We start from the raw sequence: 13,552 nt of genomic DNA, 5'->3' as shown, positions 1-13,552 counted from the left end.
CCATTGATCATTACTCAATCATGGAGATGATTCCAGCCTGTAAAACGTCCCTGTCTAAACAGGTCATTCATCTTTAGATGTCACAACGGCTTCAAAACAACAACAACTTCCACCAAACGGGCAAATGTGTTGCGATTACTCTGCCCGCTCTGCCAGCACGCGGCTGGTTAGGCAAACCCGCAAACGTCAGATTTGATTCGCCCAGATTCCGTCTAAAGTTGATATCTCATGCGAGAAAATGTTCCACTGCATTGCAACGTTTTCCAGTTCTTTAAAATCATGAATGCAAAACGAATGCTCAGCGAAGTGTGAACCGAGCGATTGCAAACAAAGTTAAGGCATGCTGCATTTCACATAATACATTTCATGCTGCAGACTTTAAGGGCTGGATTTGGATAACAGTTCTATTGTGTCATGCCGTATATCTGTCTGTGCTCAATCAGATATGCCAGTTTACACCTGCTGGGCCAATAATTTGGTCCTGCCAGACCTGGCACTGCTGCGAGTGTAAATTAGAGAGACGATTTTGGACTCAGGGCCTGAAATATCTGACATCTTGGCATTTATTACCTGCTGATCATCAGTGAAATGCAATGGACAGCTGATCCAGACCTTTCCTTATGAAATAATAGCAAATAATTAGCTTAACGGAACCTTAAGCATCTATGGACCTTTTTCCATTCCAAAAAAAAAGAAAAAGTTCTACAGATTATTCTTCGCGGGTTGCGTTCATTAATTAAAACAAGTAATTTCAATGTTAAGTCAATGCAAAGACGTGTTACGAGCGTAAAAAAAAATCTGCGAATGAGGCGTAGTTCGCGGCGCGGTAGACGCGAATAAAGCACCTGGCGCGTTAAGCAAGTTACTAGCGAATGATTTAGTGCTATTTGTGCATTCATGCGTCTGACACGACTTTTGGAGGCTGGCTCCATTTATCATCAAAACAAAAATAAATTACAGATTAGGTGGAAGAGGGCAAGGGTGATCCGATGCGGGACAACAACTGGGCAAGCGGGACAGGCGGAAGTAACGCTGAAAGTGGCCAGGCACAGCTCCTGGAGCAAATGGTGAAACTCGCCAAACTGGGTTCGCCACCAAAGGGTCTGGTGGACCCAAAAACGGCAATAATGATCCCTACGCCGCTGTTTTGCTCTCCAGAACAACTCCATAATGGTGACTCTCTTGATAAATGACCCATCAACAACAGACATCTTGTAAAAAGATGGCCGCCAACGGGGTTAGAAACTTTTGAAACTTTCGACTCTGACGCGTGTGATGTTAATTTCACACTCAACGCACAAATTAACACTAAGTGGTCAAGCGTCAAACTAGACGCGGTAGATATGAATTTGACGCGCTATTCGCGTCTGAACGCACAGTAAGAAAAAATTACTTTTCACTGATAGGTTCTTTGAGGAACCAAATTAGCTTTTTTTCTATGCCATGCATCACTACGAAAATCCTGAGTGTAGTTGCGCTTATGTTATTCTGAACCCTTTTGACTTTCGTACTTCACATGAAATATTGCATAATGTCCAGCTAAAATGTCATCTTTTTCTTAATAGGAATAAGGAAAGCCAAATGAAAAAAAAAAGCACATTAAGATGCCATGAAGCTACAAATATTCTCCTCCGCTGAATTCATGCTCATTTCAATTCAAATATGGAATGTGTAGTAGCGAAAATCCAAACAACAAAACAAAAATTGGTGGAAAGTGTACAAAATTACTTAAATTGCACTCTAAAAAATGGTCCCACATTTGGGTCAAATATGGATGAACTCAACTGTTGAACCAAACAACACAGAGTTTCATAAGAGTGTGTTTTGTCTCTGTTGCATATACACTCTAAAAAATGCTGGGTTGTTTCAACCCAAATTTGGGTAAAATATGGACAAACCCAAATGTTGGGTTAAAAATGTAATTTAAAAAAATTACCGTTGAAAGTGAAAGCTGAAGTTGGTTTAACATTTTTAACCCAACATTTGGGTTTGTCCATATTTTACCCAAATTTGGGTTAAAACAGCCCAGCATTTTTTTAGAGTGTAGAATTGTGTGGTTTGAAAAACATACACTCACACCAGCAAACAGTTCAAAACGTCCACTCTAAAAAATGCTGGGTTGTTTTAACCCAATTTTGGGTCAAATATGGACAAACCCGAAATGTTGGGTTAAAAATGTAATGTAAAAATTTAACCCAACGGCTGGGTTAGTCCATATTTGACCCAAAGTTGGGTTAAAACAACCCAGCATTTTTTAGAGTGTCTAGACAAACCAAAGAAATGGTTGAGGGTACAAACCAAAGAAATGGTTTACTTACTTGAGGGTAAGTAAAAAATAGGCGAGATGTGCTCTTAAAATATCATCTATTAAAAAAAATCTCAGTTACTTGACAGGATCAGTCAGGAATATTTGTGATTTAAACAATCACGTCTGTAGCTGATTTATGATCTCAGTGGACTGGAAGGTTATCAGACCTGTGAAAACACACTTATCGCTCCTGGACATCCATGGCTCCTGTTCAGAAACAGAGTTCAAGGTGTGTTATCAGAGGATGTGCCTGATAATGTCCTAAAGCTGTGCTTTGATGTTTTGCTGGTATTAATATTCATCTTGTGTGATTAAACTATATCTGTTGCAGGTGCCAGCTTTTTACAGCGTCATTGTTCTCCTGACACAAAAAGCAGCTGTAAACAGTAAGCATCAAATCCACGTAATGCTGGCTCACAATATACCTCAACTTTGACAACATTTCAGTGCATTCTTCCTGCAGAAAGACAGGTAATGTCAGGATGCAATGCAGCTAAAAAACATTGTGCAGATGACTCAATATAAATGTTCATCAATTACAGGTTTATATTCAATAATACTCAACTTTTGTAAAGTGTGTTCAGTCCTATTTCAGTCAGGATGCTCCCTTGGAAAGTAGCTGTCCATTTAGACCGTAGACTGCAAGGCAGCTTAGGTCTTTAAACCAAGCTCAATGACACTTGTCTGTTGTAGCGTGTGAGTGTGTGTTAGGTTAAATATGACAGTGGTCAGCAGTTTCCATTGACAAGCATGACAGGTATTACTATTTCAACTAACTCGTCTCTCAAGGCTATTTGAGAGCACTGGTTGTGCATTAGGGTCACTTAAGAGCAACATGCCTCCTTCTCCCTCAAGATCAATACTGTTGAAGTAGACATCACCTGCTCCCTTTATCATGTGATAATTGCTGATGCTTCCAACCCTATTCCAATACCCTTCTCCTTTCCCTTGCAGGACAGGCAGCTTTCACAGCCAGACTTGTTTACTATTTACAAATCTTGTCCATTCTGCAGCGTGACAAGAACCGCCCAGACTATGAGACTGAGGCCGTTTACACAACACCGTTTTCAACTAAAAACTGAAAACTTTTAATGCATTTTGATTTACATACACGATAAAAGTGTTCTGGGGGCCAGAAAACACACATTTTTGAAAACAGGTTTCAAAGTGCAACTTTGTGAAAATCACTGACTGTAACATACTGTTTTCTATTCAACCCGGTCTCATCCCAAGACGTCATATAACTGACGTTTTGGGACGTCTTTTGACCATACGTCAATATTCGCCTTTTTAGGGCCCCCTTAAACGTCGGTAGATGAGGTTATGGGATCCTAACTCTACCCCAGACCTAAACCTAACCCGTCACCTAACTGGCGTTAAAGGTAAAGCGTCAGTTGTATGACGGCCCGGGATCGCCATCTATCGACGTTTAAGGGGGCCCTAAAAAGGCGGATATTGACGTATGGTCAAAAGACGTCCCAAGACGTCAGTTATATGACTTTTTGGGATGAGACTGTGTTATTCTATTAAAACAGCCCATTGTCATCCCAAGGCATCATCTAACTGACGATTTTGACCATGCTTCAACATCCGACGCTTTAGGCGCCCTTTAGCGTCACTTACTGTAGATGATGCTTTCCTAGTGGTCTAACCCTAGCCCACCCCAGACATAAACCTACCCCCATCATCTAACTGACGCTAAAGGGTGTCTAAAGCGTTGGATGTTGAAGCATGGTCAAAATTGTCAGCTAGATGACGCCTTGGGATGAGAATGCGTTGATTAAAACAGTACATATGCATTTTAGGCAATATACCATTATCAGCGCTGTGTAAACTACAAAAACACGAATTTGTAAAAATAGTGACCTCATTATGTGTTCAGACGACAGACATGGTTAACACGACCCTCGTTTACACGGATCCAACTAAAAATGCTGTATTATGCAACCCGGTCTCATCCCAAGACGTCATATAACTGACGTTTTGGGACGTCTTTTGACCATACGTCAATATTCGCCTTTTTAGGGCCCCCTTAAACGTCGGTAGATGAGGTTATGGGATCCTAACTCTACCCCAGACCTAAACTTAACCCTAAACCTAACCCGTCACCTAACTGACGTTAAAGGTAAAGCGTCAGTTGTATGACGGCCCGGGATCGCCATCTACCGACGTTTAAGGGGGCCCTAAAAAGGCGGATATTGACGTATGGTCAAAAAACGTCCCAATTCGTCAGTTATATGATTTTTTGGGATGAGACTGTGTTATATTATGCATGCCAAGCCAGAAGTTTTGGCGATGTCACTACGTGGCTATAGACTGAACACGTAATACACATGCATTCAAAATAAATTCCAATTCAGGAATTGAACTGGAATTTAAACATTATTAATTCAAAACAACTCACTAGATTCTAAAAATTGCATGAATCATGATAATTATGAAAGAATTAGCAAACCGTTGTTTATGTTAACAGTTCATGAAATATGCAGGACAAGTGAGATGCTAACATGAAGCAAAATAAAAGCCAATTTAAAATAAATTGAAATTCAAATTTCATAAAGCTGATTTTTAACTGAAAAACAAAGTTTGTCAAGACAAAGTTTAAATGATGGCTTTTTGAAAGTTAAAAAAAAAAGTCTCACTCTCAGAAAAAAAGGCACAAAAGCATGGTACATATTAGCACTTAAAATGTACATATTAGCACCTAAAATGTACATATTAACACCTAAAATGTACATATTAGCACCTAGAATGTACATATTAGGACCTAAATGGACATATTAACACCTAAAATGGACAAAAGTTTACCTTTTTGAAAGGTACAGCCCCGGTGACAGCTTTCGTACTTTTTTTCTGAGTGTGTAGAAAACCTTTAAGTTTAAAGATTTGTGAGACTTAAAGATAGAGAGAATGACAGATGGAACAATATATGGATAAAACGATAGATAGATAGATAGATAGATAGATAGATAGATAGATAGATAGATAGATAGATAGATAGATAGATAGATAGATAGATAGATAGATAGATAGATAGATAGATAGATAGATAGATAGATAGATAGATAGATAGATAGATAGATAGATAGATAGATAGATAGATAGATAGATAGATAGATAGATAGATAGATAGATAGATAGATAGATAGATAGATAGATAGATAGAAAGTTGTTATGTTGTAATTCATTTTGATTCATGACTCAGAACTCAGTTGCCTATGAAGAAAATAAATATTAGTAAAGAAAAAAAAACGTTCACAACGGGCTGTCAGACCAAGTGACTAATGGACCAGCCTTTTCAATAGATAGATGATATTTCTGCATGCATTCCACTTCAGACAGTCAGTAAACCGTGCCGTCTGAGGGTGTTACTGCATGAGGGTTTATGCCATAGTATACAGGTGCTGTTGTTCACAGAGCCAAACCATCAGCAAGACTTTTTTTCCCCCTGTGGCCACTTTATTTTTGATATTCTAGTGGGCATTTGGCTTGTAAAACTGGCTGCTAGTGAACTCAGCGTGCATTTGAGAGCCATGAATGCAACGCCTGAAGCCAAAACACGCGATACAGACTCACAAACACACACACACAACACACTCACCACCTTTCAAAGAATGTAAAAGGACTTTAAAACATTAATTTCCACAAATCTGCTTTATCATTGCAGGGTTTGCTAACTTCTGCATGCATTTAACCACAGTATATTTCTTTTTGGACTGACTTGCAGACGTCTCCAAACTAAACACATCCTGGTCTATGCAAAATGCTGATAAGTAGCCGTGCTGTATCAGCTGGAGCAGAAGCGTATCTTCAAATATTCAGACACTGAAATCCCGCTCGTCTTATTTGCTTTAGTGGTGGTAGACTCGTTTTCCTCTGCACTGCAGGTGTCTGGCCATGATACAGGCGTGGGATACAGTGAGAGATAATGCTTATTCTCATGAACTATTGCTGAGCATTTTGATTGAACTGTCAGATCAAGTTGCTATTCTAACAAGAAATCTGTCAAGCACGCTTTTTCACCTCATGTTTATTTTCTGTCAAAAGCCCGGGCCAGTTCCTTCAAATGTCATTGTGCTCGATCGAGTCCACATATCACCCATCCTACCGTCACCATGTCCGTTCAGCTTTTCTCAAAAAACTGTTTGCAGGCATTTAATTCATTACACGTTATGGGGCTCTCAAGTTTTTTTCATTTAATTGTCTTATCCATGTCTCCCCTAAAAATTCCCTAGAAAAAAAAACGTAAAAATATATATATCTTACATGCATCTAACCCTAAATCAGACCCTAATCATAATCCCAACCCTATAGTAGCCTATTATTACTTAGTACTATTGTTACACTGTAACATGGTCATCTTAAAATTAGGACTTAAAGGATTAGTTCACTTTTGAAAAAACTTTTGCTGATAATTTACTCACCCCCATGTCATCCAAGATGTCCATGTCTTTCTTTCCTCAGTTGAAAAGAAATTTAGGTTTTTGATGAAAACATTCCAGGATTTTTCTCCATTTAATGGACTTCAATGGGAACCGGATGGTTCAAGGTCCAAAAGACAGTTATAACAGTTTCAGATGCAGCTTCAAATGTCTTTAAACGACACCAGGCGATGAATAAGGGTCTTATCATGCGAAACGATCGGTTATTTCAAAGCTTATTCCAAAAATGTAATTTTTCTAAGGACAAATGCTAGCCTTGCTCTATTCTGTGAGGGGCGTTTGCAACGTCACGTAATACGTAATTACGTTCAAAAGGTCACGGGCGACGTAGCCGAAAGTACAGAGTCAGTGTTTACAAGTTGAACGCATAGGTTGAACGTGCAAAGTAGCTCAAACACCGTTTACAAAAAAAGGAATTAAAAAATAAAACAACGATGTCGAACGATTTTGATTCTGTACTTCCGGCTACGTCGCCCGTGACCTTTTGAACGTAATTACGTATTACGTGACGTTACAAACGCGCCTCAGAGAATATAGCAAGGCTAGCATTTGTCCTTAGAAAAGTTACATTTTTGGAATAAGCTTTGAAATAACCGATCGTTTCGCATGATAAGACCCTTATTCATCGCCTGGTGTTGTTTAAAGACATTTGAAGCTGCATCTGAAACAGTTATTAACTGTCTTTTGGACCTTGAACCATCCGGTTCCCATTGAAGTCCATTATATGGAGAAAAATCCTGGAATGTTTTCATCAAAAACCTAAATTTCTTTTCGACTGAGGAAAGAAAGACATGGACATCTTGGATGACATGGGGGTGAGTAAATTATCAGCAAAAGTTTTTTCAAAAGTGAACTAATCCTTTAAGCAATTAAAATTTATTAATAAACATGTCAAATTATTGTGATAGCACCAGGTTTTCAATAACATAAATGAACATATATAATTGTTGTCATATGCTCATAACCTGCTCTTTAACCTCTTGTAATGGAGTTTGACATGCTTTGTAACCATTTTCCCCCTTCAGTAATGAACTCAATCATCACATTCCCATCCATTCGTCTGGGGACAGATTTAAACAGAAGGCCTTTGCATGTTAAGAGAGAATCCCGTCACTAATTGGAGCAATGCAAAGGCACTTAATGAGAATGAGGAAACAATATGAAATGGGAAACAGTACAAATGTCCCTGTGTTTAGAATATACCCCCAGAGGGAACTTGTGCTTTGACATTAAAGCAAACAAATCCATATGGTTGGTCTGGACGCCCACACATTAAGAAATGTGTGACAGCAGCTCTCTGGGATGAAATTGAATTACTGCATGCTTTGAAATCCCAAAGCGACATAACGAATGCGAGGGCTAGACAAAGAGCGAGCTCGCCCCGTTTCTAATGTCTGAAGAGTCGGCCAAACCGCAGCTAGAAAGCACACATCTTCGACGGTGGTCCCGTCCTCGTGCGGGAGAGCTATCGGCGGAGTTAAAGTGCGACATGCAGGGCATTCTGGGAATTAAACGTGTCACAAGTCATTAACCCTGAGCTTAGTGTGGGATGTGTGGACGCCCATAGGCAGGGCAGAAAGCTATTGATCCGCCACATACTGAACCCTGATGCTGGGCGGGAGGTTAAGGCAAAGGGGACGTTACCGTGAAATCCACAGCTGCTCTCCTCCATTCTCACCCTGATGTGGGGTCTGTTCCTCGGGGTGACCTCAAAGTGAGTCGGCCAGGCCGTGAAGACACTGTAAAAAAAAAAAGAAATTAAGGTTTTTGATGAAAACATTCCAGGATTTTTCTCCATATAATGCACTTCAGTGGGAACCAAACGGTTCAAGGTCCAAAAGACAGTTTCAATGCAAACTGTTCAAAGGGCTTTAAACGACACCAGATGATGAATAAGAGTCTTATCGGCGTGAGGCCGCCTGAGCGGAGCAAGCCAAGCGTTTTCAGTTCATTATTCAGTTCATGAGTGCTCACACAAGCTCAAGTTCCTTAGGAATGAAGTGAAAACACTCGCTAGGTTCGCGCCAGTGTGTGCTCGCTGCTATTGTGCCTGTAAAGCGAGGTTCACAGCTTCACAGTAGGCTATTCAGTAAACGACCCTGCTGTTTAAAACGTGTATCGCGATTCGTTTAACATTTCAACCGCCTTGAATCGTCACACGTTTTTATCGATTTTCAACTGGTTGCGCAACATGACATCATGACTTTTGCGTAAACATACACGCCAATTTCGAGTCAAGTGGCGTGTTATCTCTACGCATTTTGAGCTATCCGCGTGTATCCACGTGTATGTCTACGCCATTAACGTCCGAGTGATTCCTCGTGTCTGTACACGCCGTCAAATGTACGCGCGAAACGACGCAAAATGTACATCTACATCTGGGGAGCGATCTTTTTTTTTTCCTAGGATGGTAAGGGAACAGTCATAAATGCCATTAACCCCAGTGACGGTTAGGTTTAGGGACGGGGTTGAGGTAAGTCATTAATTTATATATACAGTAATAACGTTAAGTCAACCGCGTTCATAAACACGCTGAAAAGCGATTATGCGCCTTGATAGCACGCCAAAAATGGAAATACGAATTGGCGTGTCATACACACGCTACTTCATGAGATCAGTCTGGGTTGCGAGTGAATCGTTACATCACAAATGACATATCTGCATATAGCCAGTGTAATTCCTTATATACCCACAAGGTGGGGCTGAGTCCCGCTATGAGAAATCCGCAGACCCATGGCATTTCGTTGCCATTGGCTCGTTTTTGTAATACTCGAAGTTGATATGCTTTCTAAGCGAAACCCCATTTCGCCGTTATCCGACGTACAGTAGCGTCTCCATTCCCTACTCAGGTTACATACGCAACCAAGAAGTTCTATGGTGACTTTTCAGAAATAAATACCACATGCTTGTGTGGTGATAAATAAAGATTGTAGATTCTCTTTGCAATGGTTCCATCATCCCCCTCTGACCAGGAAATGGCTGAAGCATCGGAAGCAAAGACTCAAGTCTGAGACCAATCCATCACTCCTGAATGGGAGTCTCTCCTGTGTGTGACCACAGTAAGAGACGCACAACATCAATCGGGAAAACATTTTCTCGGAGACTTTGCACAAAGAGCATCGTGAGGATGTCTGCCGAGACCCGGCTGACACTCGGGTAAATAACACTGGGAAAGAATGATGTCACATCAAAAGCAATTTGATCACACGGTGCAGAAAATGAAAGGGGAGAGAAGTGTTGTCAGACTAAAAGGAGTGTGAGGAGAGGAGAACGTTCAAACACATCCAGCAATCTAAGATTTAATTTGCTTGCGATAGAAATTCCACACGAGACCAGCGAAGCAGCTAGAGATACCAAAACTAAAAATAACAGTCCTTTCATGACTGTTACTCCTGTTAAATCAATGATGGCTTTATTATAACTTTCAAAGACAGGAGTGTGATGACATCTCTTCAAATGAATCTTTCCACAGTGAAAATGGCTGATAGACTCTTTATAGTGAAGCTCTGTTGTATTATTGTTCACACAGAGGGCACGATCTTACATTCGCCATGACGTGAGTGCAACTGGCTTTTGAAGGAAATGGGTGATGAGACTCTGATTGGTTTACTCCACGTAAAGCCCAAATCACAACCATTACTCATTAAAGGACAACTCCGGCGCAAAATTAACCTTTGGTCTAATTACACATTGTTACCTAGTGAACCGTTTTCTGAGATTTGTTTTCATGATTGCCGAATGTAAATAGTTTTATCTCTAAAAACAGTTTAGCTTATAACGCTAGTATAACGCTAGTATATAGGGCATAGAGTAATGACAAATAAAAATCGCTTGTTATTACCACTAACAAGGCTCAAAATAGCCCCACAGTAACACGACAGCATAACAAGAGTCCCTACATTCAAACCAAAGCATTGAAAACTTTGTCAGTGTCCAAACAGTTTAATAAGAAGATATTTTATACACACAGTCAACTTCGCGAATACAGGAAGAAGCCATCTTAGAAAAATAGTCTCTACCAGTCGATCTACGAACGCCGATCCAAGTGCGCTGAACTGAGCAGAATCTCATATGGTCCGTTGTTTTCGGAAGAAACACAAACACGAACCGTTTTCTTCTCTTCAATATGTACACGTAGCCTACTGTTCGCGCTCACCTTATCACCTTATTCACATCTCACCAGCGCACTTGGATCGGCGTTCGTAGATCGACTGGTAGAGACTATTTTTCCAAGATGGCTTCTTCCTGTATTCGCGAAGTTGACTGTGTGTATAAAATATCTTCTTATTAAACTGTATGGACACTGACAAAGTTCTCAATGCTTTGGTCAACCCGGTCTCATCCCAAGACGTCATATAACTGACGTTTTGGGACGTCTTTTGACCATACGTCAATATTCGCCTTTTTAGGGCCCCCTTAAACGTCGGTAGATGAGGTTATGGGATCCTAACTCTACCCCAGACCTAAACCTAACCCTAAACCTAACCCGTCACCTAACTGACGTTAAAGGTAAAGCGTCAGTTGTATGACGGCCCGGGATCGCCATCTACCGACGTTTAAGGGGGCCCTAAAAAGGCGGATATTGACGTATGGTCAAAATACGTCCCAAAACGTCAGTTATATGACTTTTTGGGATGAGACTGTGTTACTTTGGTTTGAATGTAGGGACTCTTATTATGCGGTCGTGTTAGTGTGGGGATATTTTGAGCCTTGTTAGTGGTAATAACAAGCGATTTTTATTTGTCATTACTCTATGCCCCATATACTAGCGTTATAGGCTAAACTGTTTTTAGAGATAAAACTATTTACATTCGGCAATCATGAAAACAAATCTCAGATAACGGTTCACTAGGTAACAATGTGTAATTAGACTAAAGGTTCATTTTGCGCCGGAGTTGTCCTTTAAGAGAATGCTAACAACCCTCTGAGACCATGCGCCGGGCGCTGACCATTTTTCCCGTCGTTAAACTAGCAAAAGGTGCGCTCAGCTCTCTTTTTGCTCCGTTTTCCATTGCAGACTGTAATGCCACAAACAGTACCCGGTCTTTCGCTCGTTACCCCATCAAGCTCTCGCTGGATCCACTCTTCGGCCACCAAACAAAGGAAAGTCTGAACCTCCTCGTTTGACCACGGCGTATTCTTCCGAGTTGCCATAATAATGGTAGTAAGTTTAGTAACTATCTCTGGCCAAACTATTTAAAAATGGCTGGGTTACTCCATCTGGCGCCAAACATAGTTATAACATATAGTAAGGATAAGCATGATGTGTATTTTGCCTAATTGCAAGCTTGTTTCAGAAATGGTGACAACAATTTTTTTTCCATCATTATTGAACATTATAGGAGTATTAGTTTGAATGAGTTAGAATGAAATGTTTTATTAATCATTAGAAAATAGACAGTAAGTGAATAAATTGTTTTGCAAGTACTTTTACTTTTAATACTTAAAGTACATTTAAAATCAGGTACTTTTTACTTTTTACTTAAGTATGGTTGCTGTTACTTCTACTTTTACTAAAGTAAATATTTATCTGGTTATTTGTACTTTTACCTAAGTACTGAAATTCAGTACTTCCTCCACCACTGGTGTTAGTTTAACACGGGAGATTTTGTCGTGACGAAGAGCCGTAATTAACTGACAAGCTGAGCCATATCGCATTAAATATCGCTGGCGATACGTCCTCGATATTAACGCGATTTGGCTCAGCTTGTCTGTGATCTACGGCTCTTTGTAGTAAATTCCGCTCCATCTGAAAGCAGGTGAAGGTGATTTACTACTAATCAAGGAACCGGTGTTCTGTCGATTTTTGCTGCCTTGTCGAAAAATGCTACCGTAGCGCGAATTGATCACAGAATGCAGATTAAAGTCGTATGAAATACAATTATAATACAATTCTAAGTTATGAGTAGCTACTGTATACTGTAGACGACTATTTTTACTTTTAAAACGGTGTGAAAAGTAAAAATTATCATAAAATATTCATCTTTGACTTGTCAAAGTACACCTTTCCTCATAGTAACTGAAAATTTCAGTTATTCTTTTTCAGCTGGCTGGCCGTACAAATATTCATATGGTAGTAAGCATTTTTTAAAGGGAAATTATATATTATAACAGGAAAATGTACCTTTTGTAAGTCTGCACATGCGCATAACCGGTAAGTAGCAAATCTCGATGGGTAGCATGAATTGTCAGAACACCGGCTTTACTGATTAGATGCGCATAACATATCGTGCGATATACAGCCCTAGGCCAAACTATTTAAAAATGGCTGGGTTACTCCATCTAGCGCGAGCACTGATGACGCAGTGAACGGTGACGATTCTCTCTGACCAATCAGCAGTCGGCATTGTTTTCACATCACATTTTAGTATCGCCTCAGCTCGCTCAGAACCTCGCCAGTGGTGATACAAAGAAAAGTACCTGAAAGCAGGTACAGGTACAACTTTAACACAATCGAAAACCAAAAAAAAAGGCGAGCCGAGCCAAGGCAAGTCGAGTCGAGCTGGTACTGTGTAGTGGAAAAGCGCCATTATTGTCCAAACCCCAAAGCTACAGTACTAAAGTTCTAGCACCTTACTTATTGTGTGCCTTTCTCAACATATGTCACTGGCACTATATGGCACAACCCTTATTTGAATATTGAGCCGCAGCTCATTGGCCGCTGATGCAGCAGGAACCAATCGGCCGCAATATGTAAATAAAAATGTGATCGTACCAGTGAGTTAAGGACCTATCAGCCTGTGCTATCCAGAGTTTCAAGCCAGAATTCCTACCATATGGTAACCATAGTTTTCATGCCATC

The 13,552-nt window shown here is 40.2% G+C and overlaps 1 protein-coding gene across 2 annotated transcripts in view; it reads right to left on the bottom strand.

Annotated features, from left to right (window-relative positions):
• LOC120481360 (leucine-rich repeat transmembrane neuronal protein 4) overlaps positions 1-13,552 on the bottom strand; it is a 433,509-nt gene that overhangs the window by 234,808 nt on the left and 185,149 nt on the right. For both annotated transcript variants that reach the window (XM_039674987.2, XM_039675015.2), the window contains exon 3: positions 8,395-8,489. In XM_039674987.2, coding sequence (XP_039530921.2) covers positions 8,395-8,422 — 28 coding nt within the window. In that variant the 5' untranslated portion in view covers positions 8,423-8,489. The remainder of the gene's footprint in view (positions 1-8,394; positions 8,490-13,552) is intronic.

Source organism: Pimephales promelas, chromosome 14 (assembly GCF_988280905.1).
Source record: "Pimephales promelas chromosome 14, fPimPro1.hap1.1, whole genome shotgun sequence".
Taxonomy (NCBI): domain Eukaryota; kingdom Metazoa; phylum Chordata; class Actinopteri; order Cypriniformes; family Leuciscidae; genus Pimephales; species Pimephales promelas.
Note: the sequence above shows the minus strand (reverse complement) of the source record. Positions and strands in the feature narration are given on the sequence as shown.